This window comes from Sinocyclocheilus rhinocerous, unplaced genomic scaffold (genome assembly GCF_001515625.1).
Source record: "Sinocyclocheilus rhinocerous isolate Xijiao unplaced genomic scaffold, SAMN03320098_v1.1 scaffold1149, whole genome shotgun sequence".
NCBI classification, from domain to species: Eukaryota; Metazoa; Chordata; class Actinopteri; order Cypriniformes; family Cyprinidae; genus Sinocyclocheilus; species Sinocyclocheilus rhinocerous.
Window position 1 is genome coordinate 1,102,644 of NW_015664180.1, and position 21,749 is coordinate 1,124,392.

At 35.1% G+C, this 21,749-nt stretch overlaps 1 protein-coding gene across 3 annotated transcripts in view; it reads left to right on the forward strand.

Annotated features, from left to right (window-relative positions):
* The window catches only part of LOC107729709 (SH2 domain-containing adapter protein F-like), a 33,921-nt gene that overhangs the window by 9,360 nt on the left and 2,812 nt on the right, over positions 1 to 21,749 (forward strand). Inside the window, exons 4-7 of one of the 3 annotated variants that reach the window (XM_016540381.1) lie at positions 3,095 to 3,307; positions 6,231 to 6,341; positions 18,914 to 19,079; positions 19,883 to 20,002. In XM_016540381.1, coding sequence (XP_016395867.1) covers positions 3,095 to 3,307; positions 6,231 to 6,341; positions 18,914 to 19,079; positions 19,883 to 20,002 — 610 coding nt within the window. Of the gene's footprint in view, positions 1 to 3,094; positions 3,308 to 6,230; positions 6,342 to 16,290; positions 16,369 to 18,913; positions 19,080 to 19,882; positions 20,003 to 21,749 lie in introns of all 3 variants that reach the window. The other 2 variants (XM_016540382.1, XM_016540383.1) reach the window with 2 other exon arrangements.

Below are 21,749 nucleotides of genomic sequence, written 5' to 3' on the forward strand. Positions count from 1 at the left end.
TTTTAATACAGGCATGTGGTTCTTAATTTCTTTTTATTAATTGACCATTTGTAAACTGATGTTTACTGTTAATTTTTTAGAAATATCAATAGCATTTGTAATAACTGTATTCACTGAATGTAATAAAAAAATCGAGAATCGAATCGAGAGCTTGCAAATCGAATCGAATCGGGACATCGGGCTTAGTACTGTAATCACGCGATTTGCTGTAAAAATGCAGGGAACCACTCGCTATAAATCTCCTAACTGTGATATTTTCATAAATAGAAGTCGCGTTTTTTTTCATCTGAAACGTGCAGCGATTTATTTTCCAAAGCCACTCATATAATGCAGAAACATTCATGAAGCAAGCAAAACATGCGCAACGCGTGTTTTTATATTCATTGCATACATATACTTCGTAGACATCTTTAATCTCTAATAACTCCATTCTGCTGTCTGTTGTCGGTGTCTCATTGTCTGAATATGGCGCTTATCACATGCTGTGTGGTATCGGCGTTTGGTATCGGGGCATTTTAACGAGTACGAGTACGAGTACAGGATCTCAGTATCGGGCCCGATACCGATACCAGTATCGGTATCGGTACATCCCTACTTTTCAGGCAGTCTGTCCCATGTCTGGTCTGTTTCGTTTCACACTTCTCATAATTTTTAATATCTGGGATGTTCGCCGAAGGAAACTCAAGTGACTACTTCATGGATGTCTTTGTAAATTAGTATTTAGGGTTGAAAAGATTAAGAAAATTTTCAGATTTCTCTACAGCTTTGAATCAACAACATTTGTGTTCTTTATTACATATAGTGTCTATTAAATACGATGTTTGCACAATATATCGGTTCCATATAGGTTTTTAACCGATATTAAAATTATTTTCATTTATTGTATTGATTAAAATTTGATATTTTATTGTGCATGCCAGTGTTGTTTTAGTTTACTAAAGCTTTTAAATTTTTTGAAATAAAATAAAATATAAATATTTAATTAAAAACTTACTTAAAAAGTTTAAATGAATATTAGAAATGTTCCCCTAACTGAAATAAACCAAGTTAAAGTACTTCAATTACTAAAACTTTAACTAAAATTTAAATAAAACTGAAAATATAAAAACAAAAGCTAATTTAATAGCTTTAAATAAAATTTTAATACTACATAAATAATACTAAAATTACATGTTTAGATTTCCTTTGCCATTATCTAAAACTTAATACACAGTTAATATCTTTAAAAAAGAATAAATTAATAACACAAGCTTAATAACAATTTAAATGTAATCTTTAGCAAATCTCAAAATGTTTATCAATTTTTCACGCTGTACATAATGCTGTACATAATCATTGATAAACTTTTGTTTAAAAAAATATTTAGATTTTTTTTTTTCATTTTAGTTTGAAGGTAAAGTTTTAGTAGTTTTGTTGTGTGTTTTTATTGTATTAGTTTTTTTTAAGTTTTAGTTTTTAGTTATTTTAGTACTTATTTTATTTCAGCTAGTTGGCAAGGCAAATTTTCTGTATTACATTATTACATAAAATATTTTTAAATTATTTTAGTTTTAGCTAACAATAGTAACCCTGATTCTGCGATTCACTAGCATTTAAAACGATAGAATTTTGTAATTAGTGTTTTATGTTTAATTTATTTAAACAAAATATTTTATAATTTTAATATCAGGTATCAAATAAATAATTATCGGTTTATCGGTATTGGCCAGAATTATATTGGGATCAACCAGAGTTTTAATACCACTGTCTCGCTAGTTCACTCTGATTCAAGTCAAAAGTTTAGCAAGCAAACTTGAGCTAAAATGAAAGCATGATATTTCTCAAAACATTTTGTAGTTGCAGTTCTTTTCATATAGGCTTTTAACCGCATGTTATTTTTGCTGAAAAGCACTTGAAGGTCATTCAGACATCCTGTTGTTTGGTGCTTGTCGTTTGAGAGGTATGATAATGGAAATGAAAATCCCCATCAGGAGAGATGAGACCCCAGTCCTTGAGATTGGACTGGGTCTGCGCACACGCACACACTCATGCACACACTCGCATCTCTTTCTCTCTTTGTTAAACCCTCCCGTATGAAGTCGGCAAGCTGTGCAAACACAATTTGTCTCTCCTTCAGATTCATACCCTGCCACTCTTCACCAGACATTTTCATAATTAATGTGGCCCAGGCGAGGGAGCCCAGCTGTGGAGCCCAGGGAATATATCGATTTATTGTTGTCTTGATTTAACAGCGCGGCCTGTCTCACACCGTTTTTTTTAATGAACACATGCCACAATGAAACTTCTAGAAGATGCCTGAATCAGCTTTCAAACCCAACTGTTATGACAATAATCTTACAAAGCCAGATATTGGACTATCAACACTAGCAACGAACTGCACTTGGATATGCCATGTGACTGACACACAATGTGGATGACCACAGTTTGGTTTTGTTTAAAGAACAAAATATATACAAAAATGAAAATGTACTCACTGTCAGGATATCCAAAATGTAGATGAAGTTTGTTTTTTTGTTTTTTTAATTGGAACAGATTTGGAGAAATGTAGCAGTACATCACTTGCTCACCAGTGGATGCTCTGCAGTGAATGGGTGCCGTCAGAATGAGAGTCCAAACAGCTGATAAAAACATCACAATAATCCACAAGTAACTCCAGTCATCAGTGAACATCTTGTGACGCAAAAGCTGTGTGTTTGTGAGAAACAAATCCATCAAGATGTTTTTAACTTAACTGTTTCTTTCAGCTAAAATACGAGTCATTTCTCAATGTTATTGCTTTCTCCGGTGTAAAAGTTGTCCTATCTAAATCAGGAGAGGAATATGCACAGCATGGTGATGGAGTTGTTACTTAAAAACCTCCGGCTTTTTGCCTCACTAGATGTTAATTAATAGACTGAAGTGGTGTGGATTGTGATGTTTTTATCAGCTGTTTGGACTCTCATTCTGACGGCACCCATTCACTGCAGAGCATCCATTGGTGAGCAAGTGATGTAAAGCTAAACTTCTCCAAATCTGTTCTGATGAAAAACCTACTCTTCTACATTTTGGATGGCTTTATAACATTTAATTTGGGAAAGTTTGTTTGGTGTTGCAGAGCTGCAGAGGAGAGCTGGTGGTGGAGCAGGAGGATGGGGGAGAGGGGAGGTCCAGCTCTATGACACCCCATATGAGGAGCGCGTCCCAGGGCAGCCGGATCTGCCTGAGGAAGGGAGGGAGAGCAGGCTGCCACAGGACGACGAGAGGCCCGCTGACGAATACGACCAACCGTGGGAGTGGAAGAAGGAACACATCTCCAAGGCTTTTGCTGGTAAACCGACTAGCCGCTTTAACTTGCTTGGTTTTATGCGTCATCTGAGTTTGAGGAGGAAAATTAAAGTTGTCTATTCTTCAGACTTCATTAAGTTTTTTATTAAAAGTTATTGTTAAATTTCTCATTTAACCGTTCATTACGGATTGTGAATTATATAGTGCTTTTTTTTTTTTATTACCTTACTGATGTTCTTTTAAATTACATTTTTAAATAAAATATGCATAGTTATATATTAATTAAAAAATGTAAAGGAAAGAATTTTAAAAGTAAAAGTTTAATGAAGTAAATGAATAAAAAAAAATTTACTAAATATTTCTCCACAATGACATCCAAAAGATTTGTTTGCAACAGTAGATTTAGGTAATAAAATAATAAATTAAATATTTATTTAAATGTTTAAAAGTAATTTATTAATAAAAATAATTATAAAAACAATCAATAAAAAAAAAATATATATACAAATTTGTGAAAATTAATTGTGAGCAGCATGTCCTAATAAAAAAAACAAATAAATAAAAATGAGAAAGAATTAACATAAAATAATTACATAATTTAAAATAAAGTAATAAGAACTATTCAAAATTACATAATGAATGCATATTAATTCATTTACTCATTCATTTTTTTTGTATCAGTGAGATTAAGGTAAGTGTTTTTAAATGACATTTCTAAATAAAAATGAAATAGATAAAATATGTATAAAAAAAAAAGCTTAAAAGTAAATTAATGTAGTACTGAAAAAAAAAAAAAAGAAACTACTGGAAATTACTAAATAGACGGATGGCACGTCTCCACAGCACCATCCAATGGATTCATCCAACGTAACTGCAAAACTTGAGGTGAAGGATTCAGTGGGAAAGTATTTTTCATTGTTGCCTGCAGCAGAAAAAGGCGCAAAGGAAAATCAATCTGATTAAATCGTTCAATATCGTATTTCACTTGCAAACACGCTACATTATGGAAGTAAAACGGTTGCGAATGCTGTTTCATGTTGATTCTATTTCATGTCCTACCACTGATCTGAGGCCAGTTTTATAGATCTCTTGATAATGATTTAAAGTGTTTTGGAAACCGAAGCCTTGAAGGGCAATTAGGAACCACAGAAGAAACAATACAGCCTGTAGGAATCAATTCTTCTTACTTAATTTATGTTTCATTGCGTTCTTTGGTATATTTTGGTTTAGGTCATTAGCATTTTTGGTTTTTGGTGGCAGAGGGATGTGAAAAGCGCTCCATATGGATGTTATTGGATCCAGTGAATGTGGCCCCGTGTGTGTGCGTGTTTTGCAGAACTCATGGGCTGTAGATGAAAGCAGTGCCGTGGGGCCAATCCTGTTTAATTGAGCTGTATCTCTGCGTCAGGGGTCAAGGTGACACTGGAATAAATCATCCCCCAGCTGGCTCACCATGCACACATACACACACACAAACACACACTTTTTTTCCATTAATTAAGGACTTTCTCAGCATGTCTGAGCTTCAGTACAGCAGAACCAGTGGTCAGCAGTGCCATGCATGAGCACGGCACTTCCCAACATCGAAACTGCAATGGTTTACTGCTGCAGAAGCACTCTGTATTTTTAGCTGAGAGACAGAAAGTGAGCGCAAGGGGCCCGTGGTAACTGCTGATGTGATGACCTGCTTTTGTAGCACAGAAATAAAGAAAGAAAATAATTAATAAATGCCATGATTGCATATTGTGTGAGCTATAAAAATGGAATCTGATCCTGGTCTGATGGACCCTGATTATTTAGGGCTTCCTTAAGACTGACTAGTCAAAAGGAAATGGTCATACATTTAATACTATTTGGCATTCTGTGTGTTGACACATGCAAACAATTTTTAATTATCCTAAAGATATCACCTCATTTGTAGAGATTTTAATCGATTTTTAAAAAAAATTCTGTTTTATTAATTGTTAATTGCATAAATTTGATATTTTTTGGAATGAATGAATAAATTACAAATACATACACATTAAAATAATGTAAAAAAATTAAAATTAAAATTAAATTCATTCATTCATTCATTCATTCTGTGCGCAAATGGTTTCCACAGTGCCATCTCTTCATTCTCTTCAGCATCATCCTTTTTTTTTTACATTTGAATAACCGAATAATGAAAAATAAATATAAATAAGGACAAATGAAATAAATATACACATTAAAATAATTTAAGAAGAAATATTTAAAAGTAAATTAATAAATAATGCATTTAGTTAACAATGATTTTAGTTAATCATTCTGTGGGACACTCATCTCTAGTGTCTTCTTATTTTAGTTTTAATTACTCTTTTTAAATAATAAATTACACTTAATAAATAATAACATTTAAATATCAAATAAAATATACAAAATGACATCATTTAAAATGAAATATTCAAAAATAAATTATTAATGAATGCATTCATTCCTTCTCCAGAAGGCCATATAATGGGTTCGCTTGTAACCGCAAGATTTGTGTGAGGGGTTCAACTGAAACAAATTTTTTGATGGCGCAAATGAAAATCAATATGATTAAATAGTTGAATATCGTATTTTAATTGGAAATGTGCCATTTTACAAGTAAAATGGGTTTCAAGTAGAATCCGTTTCATATACTACTGATTTGAGGCCAGTTTTATAGATGACTGGATAATGAATTAAACCAGTGTTTTTGAAATAGAGGTCTTTGTTAAGACCAACTAGTCAACTAATTGTCCAATATTTGTACTTGGACATTTTCTAGTAGCTGCAAAGCTCCACCACTGAATAGTGATGCTGAAAGCACTTGTGTGTGTTGGTGCGAGTGAAGAGATTTGTGTGCAGAGACGGGGTGATGGTGAGGAGGGGGCTATAGCCTTGCGAGTGGAGGGCCGCAATCAGTCACACACTGACACCTCCGCTCTCCTTCAACCTCCCTCCCTCTCTCACCCTTTCAGCTCTGACAGGTTTGTCCTCCTGCAGTGCTGACACACTCGGGCTGATAAACCACCGCAGGGGTGCAGGGGCATCTCCATCCACCTCCTCCCCCATCTACCCCTCCAGCAGTGGTGATTATCACACTCAGGGGAGAACGGAGTGAAAAAGACAACTGGACTGAGAGCGGGATGAGCTGAGGGGGACAGAGAGACAGAAGGACACATTAAAGCATCTTTAGCACATATACAGCCATTTTCAATTTGAGAAATGGTCTGTGATTGGACCATTTTAAAACCTTCAGCCAATCAGAAGCTCAGTTACTATAGGTGAAACATTAATTGCATTGTTTTATTTGCCAAAGTGGTATGGCCAAATTCTAAGGGGCGTTCAACTAAAAACTGAAAACCTAAAATGCGTTCTGGCCATTTATTTATGCAACAACATTGTTTTGGGAGCCTGAAAACACAAACTTTTGAAAATGACACAATGTAAATTTGTGAAAATGGTGACGTCATGTCCTTGTTTTTTACATGTTTGCGTAGTGTTTGTGTACTAAGTGACATCGCCAACTACTGGCCTGTTTGTTTACTAAGTGACATCGCCAACTACTGGCCTGTAGCATGAAGCCAGTTTCAGTTTTTACCCAGGTAAGTTCACGTTTAGTTTGAGCAAACTCTGAGTTTTCGGGCTTAAAGGGATCATTTCACCCAAAAATGAAAATTTGATGTTTATCTGCTTACCCCCAGGGCATCCAAGATGTAGGTGACTTTGTTTCTTCAGTATAACACAAACGGAGATTTTTAACTCAAACCGTTGCAGTCTGTTCAGACATTGCGGTGAAAATCAGAGGTAAAAAACGATATACAGTGGTGTGAAAAAGTGTTGGCCCCCTTCCTGATTTCTTATTTTTTTTGCATGTTTGTCACACTTCAGATCATCAAACAAATTTAAATATTAGTAAAAGATAACACAAGTAAACAGCAGATAAACATCACATTTTCATTTTTGGGCGAACTATCCCTTTAAGAAGGTGGGTTGGTTTTTAGCCGGTTTCGTCGCCATGGTAACTTATGCTACACGGCTACCCTGCTCCAGAGCAGGTTTTATTCTGGGTTAGAGATCACAAATCCAAACTGGACCAATCAGCTGTGAGCAAAGGGACATATATCTGATGCAATGAAGCCACTCGCCTGTATCTCTCGCTCCAAATTAAAGCAGATACAGTCAAAGAATTTGAGACAAAATTGCCCGACTTTTGCAGCTAAACAATTGTAATTGTTTATAATTCATATAATATATTCATATAATTATTATATGAAGTGGCAATTAATTTTAAGCTTCGTATTTAAATTAAATTATATATATATATTAGTGCTGTAAAACGATTAATCGCATCCAAAATAAAATGTGTTTACATAATATGTGTGTGTTCTGTGTATATTTATTATGTATATATAAATACACACACATGCATGTATATATTTAAGAAAAATGTTACGTTTATGAATATAAATATATACATGTAAATATTTTCAAAATATATGCTGTATGTGTGTGTCTTTATATACATAATAAATATACACCGTACACGCACATATATTATGTAAACAAAAACTTTTATTTGGGATGCGGTTAATTGCGATTAATCGTTTGACAGCACACACATATATATATATATATATATATGTATATATGACTATATACAGTATATAGTCTATATATACAGTATACATATATTTCTGAATAATTATAATATAAATAAAACATAAAATACAAAATAATATGAATGTAAAAATAAGGAAATATGCTGTTAATAATTGTAATAAAAAAACAATTATTGAAATTTAAAATATTGTTACACCCATATAGTGATATCAGTGAAAAATGAAATGAAATGAAAAATTATTTAGATAATTTAAATAAAAAAACAACACAAATTGAAATTAAATGAAATAAATGAAACAATATATTTTTGCAATGTAAAAATTGTATTATGTGTTTAATAAATATATAAAAAAACTAAACGATTTATAATATAAAAATCAAGGAATATGCTATTTAACTGTAAAATATGCTATTAAACTATAAACTAAAATTACAAAAACATTTATAATAAATATATATATATATGTAAATTTATAGCTGTTTCCCCGGTAACGGCTGTACACAAAGCAGCACTGCGCTCACAAACACTGCTTTATCAGGCATTACAGGCAGGATGAAATGAAAATGAAATCGACCAATCACCGCAGATTAGTCTCATGCAAACGAGGGGTTTGGAAAAATGAATCGTTGAGCGAATCGTTTGGCAGTCGTTAAGCAAATAAGGTAGAAATAAATGCATATTTTAAGACAATGAAAGTGTTTTTTGAACTTGCATGCATGTCAACCTGTTGTTGGGGACTCCCAAAACCAAAATATGAACCTTTCATAACCCATAATAGGGGCACTTTAAACAATTGTTTGTTACTACATACCTCCTGTAATTTCAAGTCAATCAGATCAGTGCACCGAGATATGAGTATCCATGTGTTTCCACTGTGTGGCGGCCATTTTGAAAGCTGTCTGAAAACTTTCACCAAAAGAGTAGCTCCTTAAATGTGCATTTTTTAGATGTTTAAGCCTTTATATTGGGTACGTTTCACTACTTACTGTAAAATTAAGAGATTAATGTTTAGGCTTTTGCAGATTATAACCTGGAACTTGGATGTGGGAAATAATTACAGTTAGATCCAAAAGATAGGTCGCGAAAGACCCGAGGTATGCATTTAAGGGTTAAAGGGTACACTACTATGAAAATCACACCGCTTCAGTGTGACATCAATAAGAAAAAGTGTAATTTCATAGATATTGTTAATGATAGTTGTTCATAATAAAATATGTATGAACTTAATACATGACCTAGATTATTTATTTGTAATTTTTAAAGATTTCATGTTATTGTAAGGTGAGCTTAACCCTTAAATGCATGAATGTTTCACCAATCATTCTTACATATTCGGGTCTTTAGCGACCCGGATTTATATATCCAGCACGGATGGATCTCTAACTGCTGCAATAGCAAAGAAACTCTTGATATTTTAAGAACAATTACAGAAGAATAAAATAAAGCATATTTCGTTACCTTTTGAAAAAGCTCAGTGTGCTCTCTTTAAGCTCTTCCACACTGAACGTCTGTGTAAATACTTCAGAAACAGACTTTACAGATAAACTGATGGTTTTCACTTTAATTTAATCTTTATAAAATGGTTAATAACTTATTTTCACAGCTTTAAGATGACAAAATTGAGACCTAACTATAGTTTTTATGCCCAAAGATGAAAGAGGCTTGTCGTCCGTACAAAGACGGAGCCATCAGAAACCTCAACAAACTCAGGCAGAAATGTGCGCATTGTTGCTAGGAGACACATGACAAATGAAAACAATGTGTTTTAAAATCTGCTGAAAATATCAAACATGTTTAATCTCCTCTGACTGGATGGAATCAAAGTCTGAAGCTAAAAAATCGGAGTCTGTGACCATCATACACTACGCAATTTTCTATGGAATCAGTCGACTCAAATCTGCAGACTGGCTCTGACCTTTGGCAACTAGTGTGAACTTCTCCAGACTGTAAATCTGTGGGAAATCGGGGCAAAAATCATGTAGTGTATTCCAGCCTTAAGAGACGATAGATAAGATGACATTCGTTTAATAAGAGGCTTCATAATGAGGCTAGTTTCTGTGTTCATCCCCGTGAATGAAATGTTTTATAGGTTTGTTTTATTTGATTTTTGAATGTGTTACTTAGCTGAATGTGGACTAGTATAGATTTTGCAATGTGCTTAAATGACACTTCACTATGAATTTTTCAATTGTTCTTTAAAAAGGTTGTTTAAAATAAACAAGAATTTTTAATAAAACATGATGTGAGCTTAATGGGAACAGGGGTGTGCTTAAAGGGTACAGAAATGTACCCATTAAGCACAGCCAGACTTTTTGCATTTACATCTTAATTATAATGCTTTTGTCATTTAAAATAAAATGAAATATTTTTGTGTAAGAGATTATTTTATTTGAACATAACTTCTTGTGCTGAAACCGATATCTTGTGCACTAAAAATGTAGATTTTGGTGAGCTTAATAGGTACGTTTACCCTACTAATTTCATTGTGACTAATTTATTTCAAATGTTTATATACACCTAATAGTAAAGCTGTTTTATTGTTCAAAAATTTTCGATATCGATACCTTTACTTTGATACCGGTTCCTGAACGATACCAATTTTAGGAAATAGTTTTAACAAGACTACATTACACATTTTCTAAAAAAAAAAACTTTTCATCATTTTATTTCTTCAGCTTGTTGACATTTTCACACTTTTATAAACATCCATTACACTTCCGTTTTCAGTTCTGTACATAAGAAACATTTCTATGGATGAAACATGAAGCTAATAAATACATGATTACGACAGTATGTGATTTGCATGTGATTTTCATAAGATTCTGCCTATTTTCATAACAATACAGGGTGTTTGTGTGAGAAATGGTAAGCCGGTATAGCAATTAGCTTGATACAAAAGGCTACAAATAGCATATTTCAGCAACATTATATGGCCAAAACACACATTAGATCGCAGTCGGAAGTTATTACAAGCATTCAAAAATAGTGGTTTGAAGTGAGTTTTGAGTAAATGTGTAGTATACATCTTACAAATCTTCTTATGTAGCATGATGGTCACGTAACAGACCTACAGGTGTACAACCATCTAACACTGGCTCGAGACGTTCCCGGCTCTTCACTGTATGACTGTAATGCTCTACATTAACTGTCCCATCACTCCTGTGGTTCCAGCATGCCTGTCAGACCCAGTCAGGCTGACAAAGGGCAGCGCATCAGTGCCTGTTAGTGGGCCTGCAAAAAAAAAAACACACTGAAGAGCGCCAGCCACTCGCCACAAAGGTCATCTCTGGGCTACAATACATCACGCTGGGGCAGATGGCCACAGCATTCGTACATCATTACTACCAAAGCACAAGGCTATAGAGAAATACGTCGCTGGCTAGAAATGTGCAGAGATGGCAGATTACTCTAAGTGCGAGAGCCCATCTGGAATAATGAAAGCCTCATTTGAGCATGTAATAAAAAGAAACAATATTACATCAGTGCAAAACTGTGATTAAATCTCAATTTACACAATAGATGTTATTACCAAAGGTGCAAACAAACTCTTAATGCGCTTTATGCTTTGGTAGCATTTTATGTGAGCTGTAAAACCTCATCTGGAGGCTTTTTTTTCTTGGTGTCTGGATTCAATTAACATGTTGTGGCAGCTAACATGCACAGATTTTAATGCTAATGTGACAATTAAGACTGAGATATTGCTACATCTGAATATTTTGCTGCCATTTTACAATATTCAATATATATTTATTTTTTATTGTTTTTCACAAAAGTAACAAGAAAGAATATTTAATAATTTTTTTATGCATAATTTTACCATCCATCCATCCATAAATATTGATAAATATATCATTATGCATATTTGATAGATTTCTATCAAATTTCTGTAATTTCTATTTTATTTTCTGTAATTATATAAATATTTATTCATATTTACCTGCACAATAATTACTTTTTTCACACCCACCCACACACGTATACATATTATATATATTACATTTTAATACTTTATATAGCATATAAACAATCACAGCATTTATAGCATTGATTAATTTTACCTCATCACCAAGTCATTGTGAATAACAAATATTTTGTACATCACATAAATCAAGTAAAATTTGAGAAAACTGGGAAAGTTCTATTTATATTTACCGCACAGAGACCGTATTAATGGTCACAATGACAAATAAAGTTAATGTGCTATTTACCTCACTTATTGTTCTTGTAATTACCGGAAAACAGTAAGAAAATCCCATTTCTCCCCTTTCATTACATTCATCCTTTTACGCTCCACTGTCTGAGCTTTTTATCTTCTGTAAACCACTTACCGCCCTCTTTCCTCTCTCTCTTTCATTTTTCCTCCTAAGTGAGATGATATTCCCTCTTCCATCCCCCCCCGCATGTATCCCTCTCTCTCCTGCCTCAGTGTATTTGAGCGAGAGCGAATTACCAGGACATGCCTTTTCATTACTGTCACAAAGAGAAAAACAGAGGGAAATAAATTGATATAGGAGCCATTCTCGCTTCCCCCGGGCTTGCTTACAGCCGCTTGACAGACCCGGGACATGCGAGCCACCACTTTCTCTCTCTATTTCACTCACACCAACCATGTTCCCTCAGCAGCCCTTGCAGCCAAACCAAATCCTCCACACAATTGATCCAATGGCACTTCGGTTTGGGCCGAAGCCTTCCAAGAAAAGTGTGTGAGAATTTTAAAGGGGACACATTCGAAAATACGTCTATTATTTTTCCACTTTGCACAATCTTTTATTCTGTGACTCCTTTAAACCCCAAAACCAAGTCAAGAACACATACAAGCATTGATGGACAAAATGACGGACAGCTATACCACCGTTCACATCCTCTACCAGTGTGACTCGATGATCTACAGTCGGTGGCGTGTTGCTGAATGCATCTCTGCGGTTGATTAGCGTGGTAATGAGTGCAGAGAGGCTTGAGGGACGTGCCGGGCAGCCGTGTGGCTTAAGTGATTGTGGTAATTGAGTGGATAGTGACAGCTTTGCAATGGCCTAATTAAGGCTCACTGGACTGGGGCCAAGATTTTACCGTCATAGTCACACTTTTAACAACCGAACCGAGATGGAAAATGGAGCTGAAATGCAAATAAAACCAAACCATCTGTTGTGAAAGCATGTCAGCGTATAAGCAAAGGAGTCTGGGATATGTTTTATACGACATAACACTGAAAGATTGTGCTAAAAGCATTGCAAACAGCTGTGAAAACTTTATTTTTTACCTGAGGGATACATTAGTATTAGTATGTGTTACTGTACCTTTAAGACTAGAGATGCACAATATCGCATCAGACCAATATCGGAATCGGCCAATAATGACTTTAAATATAAATATCGGCATTGGCCCGATATGAAAAATTATGCCGATATGTCTTGCCGATAAGAGGAATACATTAACTCACATGTGCTCAGGGTGTGCTAGTGATTAGATCACGTCAGCATTGTGGCTCATTCTTGGAGCAAAGTTTTGCATGAATGGTGATTAGATTCACTGTTTTGGATCGCTGCATTTAAACTAAGAAAGCACGTACAGAATGACGCGTTCGGTGTATGATACAGTAAACCGTAATAGCACGTGCAATGGCAGCAGCTGCAGCCTCCCCCGGGTCCTAATGCCCCCTCAGTAAGGAGTTTTAATTCCGTAGGGGGCGCTGTTGGCCTACTTCTAATAAAATGAAAGCAAAATACACAAATAATATTTAGACTGTTTCTGATTAAATAAAACAGTAATTGATGCCATAAATCATAAGTATGTTTTGATTTAAAGGTCAGAAGCTATAGCTTACATGAACAAAAAAAAATAAATCACAAACATGATACTTAAAGTAAATCATTATACATATACTGATTTGTTCATTAATGTGTAATATGTTATATATTTTAAACAAATTATGAGTTCTAAAAGATTTTCAGATTTTTTACAACTCTTTTGCTTTAGACCTTTACAAATGTTAAATCATAAAATAAAATGTTAAGGTTACCACTGCATCTTTCTGAAAACAAAAGCAGTGGTTTAATATATAGTTTATTTATAATTATTTTCAAATCTTCAATGTACTATAATTATAAAAGTTCTTTATTTTTGATTATTTAATTCTAACAAATAAGTTAGAATAACAAATAAGTTAAAACTAACCAAAATAAAAAATAATTATATATCGGTATCAGCATCAGCTATCGGCCAAAATGAGTTGAACATTATCGGATATCGGCAAAAATCCAATATCATGCAACCCAATTTAAGACTATATGGTAATGACCCACTATAATGATTGGCTTACCTCTTTGAATGTAAAATAAGTAACAGTACTGCCATTACGGAAAAAAACAAATGAAAATCTTATTTTTTGCCCTCAGGGACATTTACGTTAATACATTTCGCTACTATACCTTTAAGGCTATATGCTAATAACTACTATTCTGATTAGTTAACCTCTTTGTGAAATGAGCAACAGCACCACCATCACGAAAACAAAAGTATCTGTTGTCAAGAAATGTCAAAACACAAGCAAAGGAGTTTGGGACATGTTTTATACGAATTACACTGAGCGATCATGCCAAAAACTAGCGCAAACAGCTGGGAAAATTTTACTTTTTTCCTGAGGGCCACTTATGTTACGTTTTGCTACTGTATCTTTGAGACCATATGCTAATGAATATCATTCTCATTGGCTAGACTCTCTGAATGTGAAATCGCTCCAGATTAATCACGGGATATTTTTCGCATCCCTCACATGAATAAAGACATTGCGCATGCTTTCCTCCATTTTCTGATACAACCGGACGTGTCAATAAGCTCTTTGCCGATTGGCTTGCGCGACAATGCGTCATTCGAATGTCCCACTTGAGTTTGAGTTTTTCAACTTGCGCAGAAGACACGACTGAGACGAATATCACATGTTTGTGGCTATTGCGACACACAATTCACATCTTTCATGCTGGCCAGTGCAAATTCATGTGTATTCGCACCTTTGCATTGACTTTGTATGTTGTATCTACTCGTGCAAATAATTAAATTCACTTTTGGTGTATGCTAATGACCAACATTCTGATTGGCTAAGCTCTTTGAATGTAAAATGAGTAAAAGCACTGCCATCAAGTTGCTAAATACATAAAAGGTACTTACATAGCAGTCATATGTTAATTAGCTCACCTGATTTCTAAAAGGACAAAAATGTTTTTGTAGCTTAGCAAACTGCTTTGACATCTTACAGTAGTATGCTAACTGAAGCATAACTTCATAATTGATTTAACACTCTTCATAGGATTTAACTCAAAATGGAGCGACTTATAGCCTATAAATATATATATATATATATATATGTATGTGAATATGTATATATATATATATGTATGTGTATATGTGTATATATATAGAGAGAGAGAGAGAGTCCAGAGGTAGTAGTATAGAGTAGTATAGCTCATCTGCATGGTTGGTCACTTCAGTTGGTTCATTAAGAATTACACTGGATTATTTGTGAAATCATCTGCATTATTGGTGGAATTAGGCAGATTATTTATAGGGTTAGCCGGGTTTGAAGGAGGATTAGCGGGTCCACTCTCTGATTCTAGTTCTCCAGATGGGACCATTGTACCGCGCCAGGCATCAATAATGCACAGGGAGCGGGGCGAAAGAGTCTGTGACATTCTCTTCAATAATTCACCAGTCAGCGGGGGGATGTATGGGCCCGCCTGTTTCTTTTTCCAAACATCACCCCGTCGTCTTCTTTTCGAGAGGGCGCAATGGAAGGGGGTGGAGGCGTCGGATGGTGGTCTGTTTATAAAGATGTCACACATCTCCCCTTTGGCCTATTCTTCATCTTGTAATCCTGTTTGAGAGTGTGATGCGCTTGTATGCGTTACAAGGTGCCCCATGTAAGTGTGTGAGTTGGAATTGAGATGATTGGGATGCACAAATGTGGAATTTTTGGGCCGATAATTTTACTTTTTAAAGTTTACCCATTCTAACTAGCTGAATAGGTAGTTAATTAAAAACGATTCCTAAAATGATCTGAGAATAAGATCAGGTTTGAACTTTTGTTGTTTAGTGGAACATACATCAATTAAGTTCAACTTCATGGAATTCTTTACATATTCTGAAAGTATTGGAATTCAAAAGCAGAAAACTGTGCATCTCTAGCTTGAATACATCGCAGTGGCTCCTGTTTGAGTGTATATATAGGTGTTGGTAATGAGATTTATGGGATTGAGATGGTAATTAGATGTTGAGTCAGCTCTCACATTGCATTTCCTGCCTGATAAGCAATGCGTGAAGACTGACATCGGTGGATTGTCTGTCTTTTCTGTTATCTCTGTTTCTCACCATTCTCTCTCTGTTTTTCACTCTCTGCATCACACGCTCGCTCTTCGCCGACATAGATATGAAAGATCTGACCGAGCTGCCGTGGCCTCCTCCGGTCGGACAGCTGGAGGAGGAGCCCATCTTTGGCGAGCAAGGTGAACTTTGACCCCTCCTCCCCACTGCTGCCCCTCCAGTGTCCTGTATCTGTCGAGCTCGCTGAGTCACTGTTTTGCTGGAAACCTCCCGTTTGCTTCCCATTTGATTTCAATCGCTCCCACTCATGCTGCTCTCATCACAGTAGCATGTGATGACAGCATGGGGTCAGTTCTGTCTTCCAGTTCTGTTTTCACTTGGGATGACACCATATTACAGTTCTAGCCAATATCAGTGTTGTTATCGTTAGCTAAAACTATTCAAAATCATTTTCGTTAATTGACACAAAGCTGAAGTAAACTGATATAAACGTTATTTGATGAAAGATGAAAGATAAAAATTTTAAACTTAAACAAAAATTAGAACAAGTTGATTTAAAGTTGTAACAATATTACTAAAAATAAAATAAAGCAAAATTGAAATATTTGAAAAATACAAAAGCTAATAAAAATGACCAAAACAATAAAAAGTACTTAAACTTATGCTAAAATTGAAATAAAAATATAAAAATAAAAGCTAATTCCAGATAAGGTGATAATTATTTCCATTTTGTGATCGATCATCAATAAATGGCGGATTTTGTAAGTCTAAAAGACTAAAAACTAAAATCAATCATTTTAAATAAATAAATAAATAAAAGGCCTTAACGAATGGGCATTAGGACCTGGGGGAGGCTGTTTCTGCTGCTGTACGCACTATTGACTGTTGACACAATCGTACAATGGACACGTCATTTTGTACTTGCATTCAACGATCCAAAACAGAGAATCTAATCACCATTCAGGCAAAAGTTTGCTTCAAGAATGACCACACTGCTGATGTGATCTAATCGCGTGATAATATCGTGCATCCCTACTAAATGTAAAAACACAACAAGTGAGCATGCAAAATTAAATATCCATCCTAACGAAAAATCTACTGATAAATTAAAAAATATTGGCTGATAACCAATTACATGCTTCCCTAGTGTCCACGCTTGACGGCAAGTTGAATTAGGGGTGGCAATGATCATCTAAATCAGTGGTCACCAACCTTTTTAGGCCCAAGATCCCTGACCTCGGCCTATATGAAAGTTTGGCGACCACTGATCTAAATGTTATGATGTGAGAAAGGAGCATGTAGATATCTACCGATAAATTTAAAAGTGCCATCTTAATTTCCTACAACCCTCTATTGTTACTCCTTGCTGTTTTGGTTTGGACTCCTCCTGCTCTGCAATACAAGTGTTGTTAACTGTCCTAACCAGGCATGATGTGACTTATATATACACTTTTCAATTTTGTTATGTTGCAGCCTGATACTACAATTGTTTAAATAAATTTTTTTCTTATTAATCTACACTCCGTACCTCATAATGACAAAGTGAAAACAGAATTTTAGAAATGTCTGAAAATTTATTAAAAAGAAAAAACTGAAATATCACATTTACACAAGTATTCAGACCCTTTGCAACAAAACTTGAAATTTTGCTCAGGTGCCTCCCATTTCTCTTGATCATTGCTGAGATGTTTCTACACCTTGATTGGAGTCCACCTGTGGTAAAATAAATTGATTGGACATGATTTGGAAAGGCACTCACCTCTCTATAAAAGGCCTCACAGCTGACAATGCATATCAGAGTGAAAAGCTGTTTTTCAGCGGCAGGGACTGAGGGACTCGCCAGTGTAGAAGAAAAGCTCAGTGCACCAAAATATTGAGAGAGCCTTAATGAAAACCTGTTCCACAGTGTTCAGAACCTCAGACTGGGCAGAAGGTTCACCTTCCAACAGGACAATGACCCTTAGCACACAGCCAAGGCAACACAGGAGTGGCTTAGGGACAACTCTGTGAATGTTCTAGAGTGGCCCAGCCAGAGCCCTGACTTGAACCCTATCGAACATCTCTGGAGAGACCTGAAAATGGCTGTCCACCGACCGTTCCCATCCAACCTGACCGAGCTCGAGAGGATTTGCAAAGAAGAATGGCAGAAAATCCCCCAATCCAGGTGTGCAAAGCTTGTTGCGTCATACCCAAAAAGACTCGAGGCTGTAATTGCTGCCAAAGGTGCTTTAACTAAGTACTGAGTAAATGAACTCAGAAAATGAAACTGAATACTTATGTAAATGTGATATTTCAGTTTTCTTTTTAATAAATTTACAGACATTTCTAAAATTCTGTTTTCACTTTGTAATTATGAGGTACGGAGTGTAGCTTAATGAGAAAAACGTAACAAAATTGATAAAAGTGAAGGTGGTCTGAATACTTTCTGAATGCAATGTATCTGACGTTTAATATCGGATGTATGAAACAGGCTTTTCAACCAGTGACATTTCACGATAGGTGGTTCAACTCGGTGCAACAAGACAGAAACAACTGCATTCACATTATGCCACATAACCATTCATCATGGGAACCCTAAATCTGTGAATATCATGAACGAGTTTTATTGTTTTGTCATGTCATTCCTGGTTACTATGCAGTGTTATAAAACTGACAAACTTTTTCAATCACTTTTCTACTGCTCTTTGACATTGAATTAAGTCATTTTCTCTCACTGTGCCCATGCAGTGCAGTTTGAGGGTGCTGAGTGGGACCGTTCCTGTTCTCCTACAGAGCGCCTGAGGTGTCCCAGGCCTCCGCCAACCACAGGCAGCATGAAGCTACGCAAGCCCAGCGACCCTCATTCAATGATCGGCGAGAGAGTGGATCCCACCCTGCCCCTGGAGAAACAAGTGTACGCCCAACACGCACCACAAACCAGTAGAGGTTTGAAGAAAAAATTAAGAGAGGAACAGAGACCGCTAAGCTAAAAATGCCACAATTAGAATGCCATCCCATAATACATCTTGTGGCCGCTACATTGAAATTCTGTCATCAGTTACTCACCCTCATGTCGTTCCAAACCTGAATGTACGTACTTAACTCTGTGGAAGATATTTCGAAGAATGCCGCAATGGTACAATGAAAGTCAATGGGGTCCAAAACATCAAGACATTTTTTCTTTTGGTTTCCACAGAGAAAATAAAAAGTCATACCGGTTTGGAACGACATGAGGGTGAGTAACTGGTGACAGAATTTGCATTTTTGACATTTTCAAGGCACTTGATGGTCTCAGTGTGACGTCTCGCGCCTGTGGGAACATCAACCTAGTGTGTTATTGTTTTATGGCTATGAGAATATGATTAATGTGGGCGGTGTGCAGGCTTGGGCCATTAGAAAGTGCAGTCAAGTGCGTCCAAAATATTGCTGCAAATTAGTCAGCTGTTCAGGATACCGAATTCCCCAGACATATCAGACGGCAGCTGGGGTCTCACAGGAAAACATGCCACGAACACACACGCTCATTTTACAGGTGTCATATTCAACACATTTGAAGTATGATTAAACAGAAAATGTTCCTTAGAAAACTAAATCAACTATCCTCTTTGACCCTTAGAATTAAATGAGCTGTTTTTGTTACTGTACCTTTAAGACCTCTATATGTCAATGACTTCTCTTATGATTTGCTGACCTCTTTGCGTGCATGCTGTCTTTCAGATGGTATCACGGCGCTCTCTCGCGCTCAGAGGCCGAGTCTCTGCTGACCCTCTGTAAGGAGTGCAGTTATTTGGTACGAAACAGCGAGACCAGTCGCTTGGACTACTCTCTCTCTCTGAGGTACAGCGCTGCACCTCTTCCTCCATCAGCCACAGCAACATTTTATTTCTCCATTCCTTCCATTACCATTAAATGAAGTGAGCAAATCTCATCCCCATTACCCCATTTCAGCTAATTGCCTTGTGTTTTGCTTCATTTGTGTCTAGTTGTCTGTATCTTAGTTGTTTTTGTTCTTCATTCTTACCTACATTTTTTTTCACCCCTCAGTAGAGTTAATCTTTTCAAAGAAAAGAATCGTTTGAAAATAAAATATTGCTAATATAATGTATTTAATTTTATTGTGCATTTCATATATGTATATCTTACATTATTTCCTTAATTTTGTATAATAAAATATTAATATTTTCAATATATTTTTACATTTGTTTACTTGTGTATATACCTTACATTTATTTCTTAAAATTATAAATATTATATTTTTCAATTGTGTATTTTATAAATGTATACTGTACATTTATATATAATGTTATATTAAATGTAATTATATTTTGCATTATACATATCTGTATCTTACATTTATTTCCATTTATATTTTATTATATATATATATATATATATAAATTTTTTTTAATTGAGTATTTTATAGATGTATATTATACATTAGGTTCCTTAATTTTTATATAATAATTTTTAATCATTGTGCATTGTATATATGTATATCTTACATCTATTTCCTTAATTTGATATAATGTGTTATTATATTAATTGTAATTAAATGTAATTATATTGTGCATTTTATATATCTGTATCTAGCATTTATTTCCATTTATATTATTACATTTATAATTTTTCTTAAGTTCCTTAACTACATTTTTATATAGTATAATATAATAGAATGTTTTACTATAAATCTAATTTTTTTTTTTTTTTTACATTCGTATACTTGTATACCTTACATTTATTTCCTTCATTTTTATAATTTATATTACCACACTTTTTATTTAAATAGTCACACCCAAGTCTCAAGATTGTGTTTTTAAGCATTTTTAATTGTTTTAAACAATAACTATGGTAATATAGTAAAAACATTACATTAACATTATAATGTTTTATGTGATATATTTAATATGTTACTATTAATGGTTGATTGGCTATTAATAATTGCCTATTTTGGCCACCACAACAATGTGGAGACTTACCTGCTGTCATGTGACATTTTATAGTCCGTGTTGGACGGTATTACTTAAATTATCAATTTGATTTCACTGTTTGATCTCATATTTGCTCTTCTATTGTTTTACCGTGTTATCATACTGAACATTTTCTTCTAATTGTGTTTTTGATTGAATTTTCTCCCTTGCCTCCTTGGACAGAACGGCCCCGTCTCATTTGCACACTGATGTGCTTTCCGATAGGCTATCAGCTCGAGCGATAGTGCTTATCTGGTCAAATCTCGCAGCTCTAATTACCGCCTTGATCCAGAACCCCTGATCCCCCTCCTCTTTTATTCTCCCCGAGCTGTAATCAGGCAGGTGAACAGCTCTTCAGTTCACAAAGCTTTAATGAATATGAATGACCTGCTGAAAGGCTTTCGCACACCTGAACACACTCAGTAATCACACACACCTAGTATTGCAAGCACACTTCATAAGTCACAGGCAAAAACACTCCAGAACACGTTCAGCAACATGCTGAGACTTTGTTCACATGAATCAGATTTTTACAAGCTTGATTCAAAACGCATTCGTACGACAAACGAATGAATGAACGGCGCTGTCTGATGTGATATGGTGGGCCGTCTACAGCC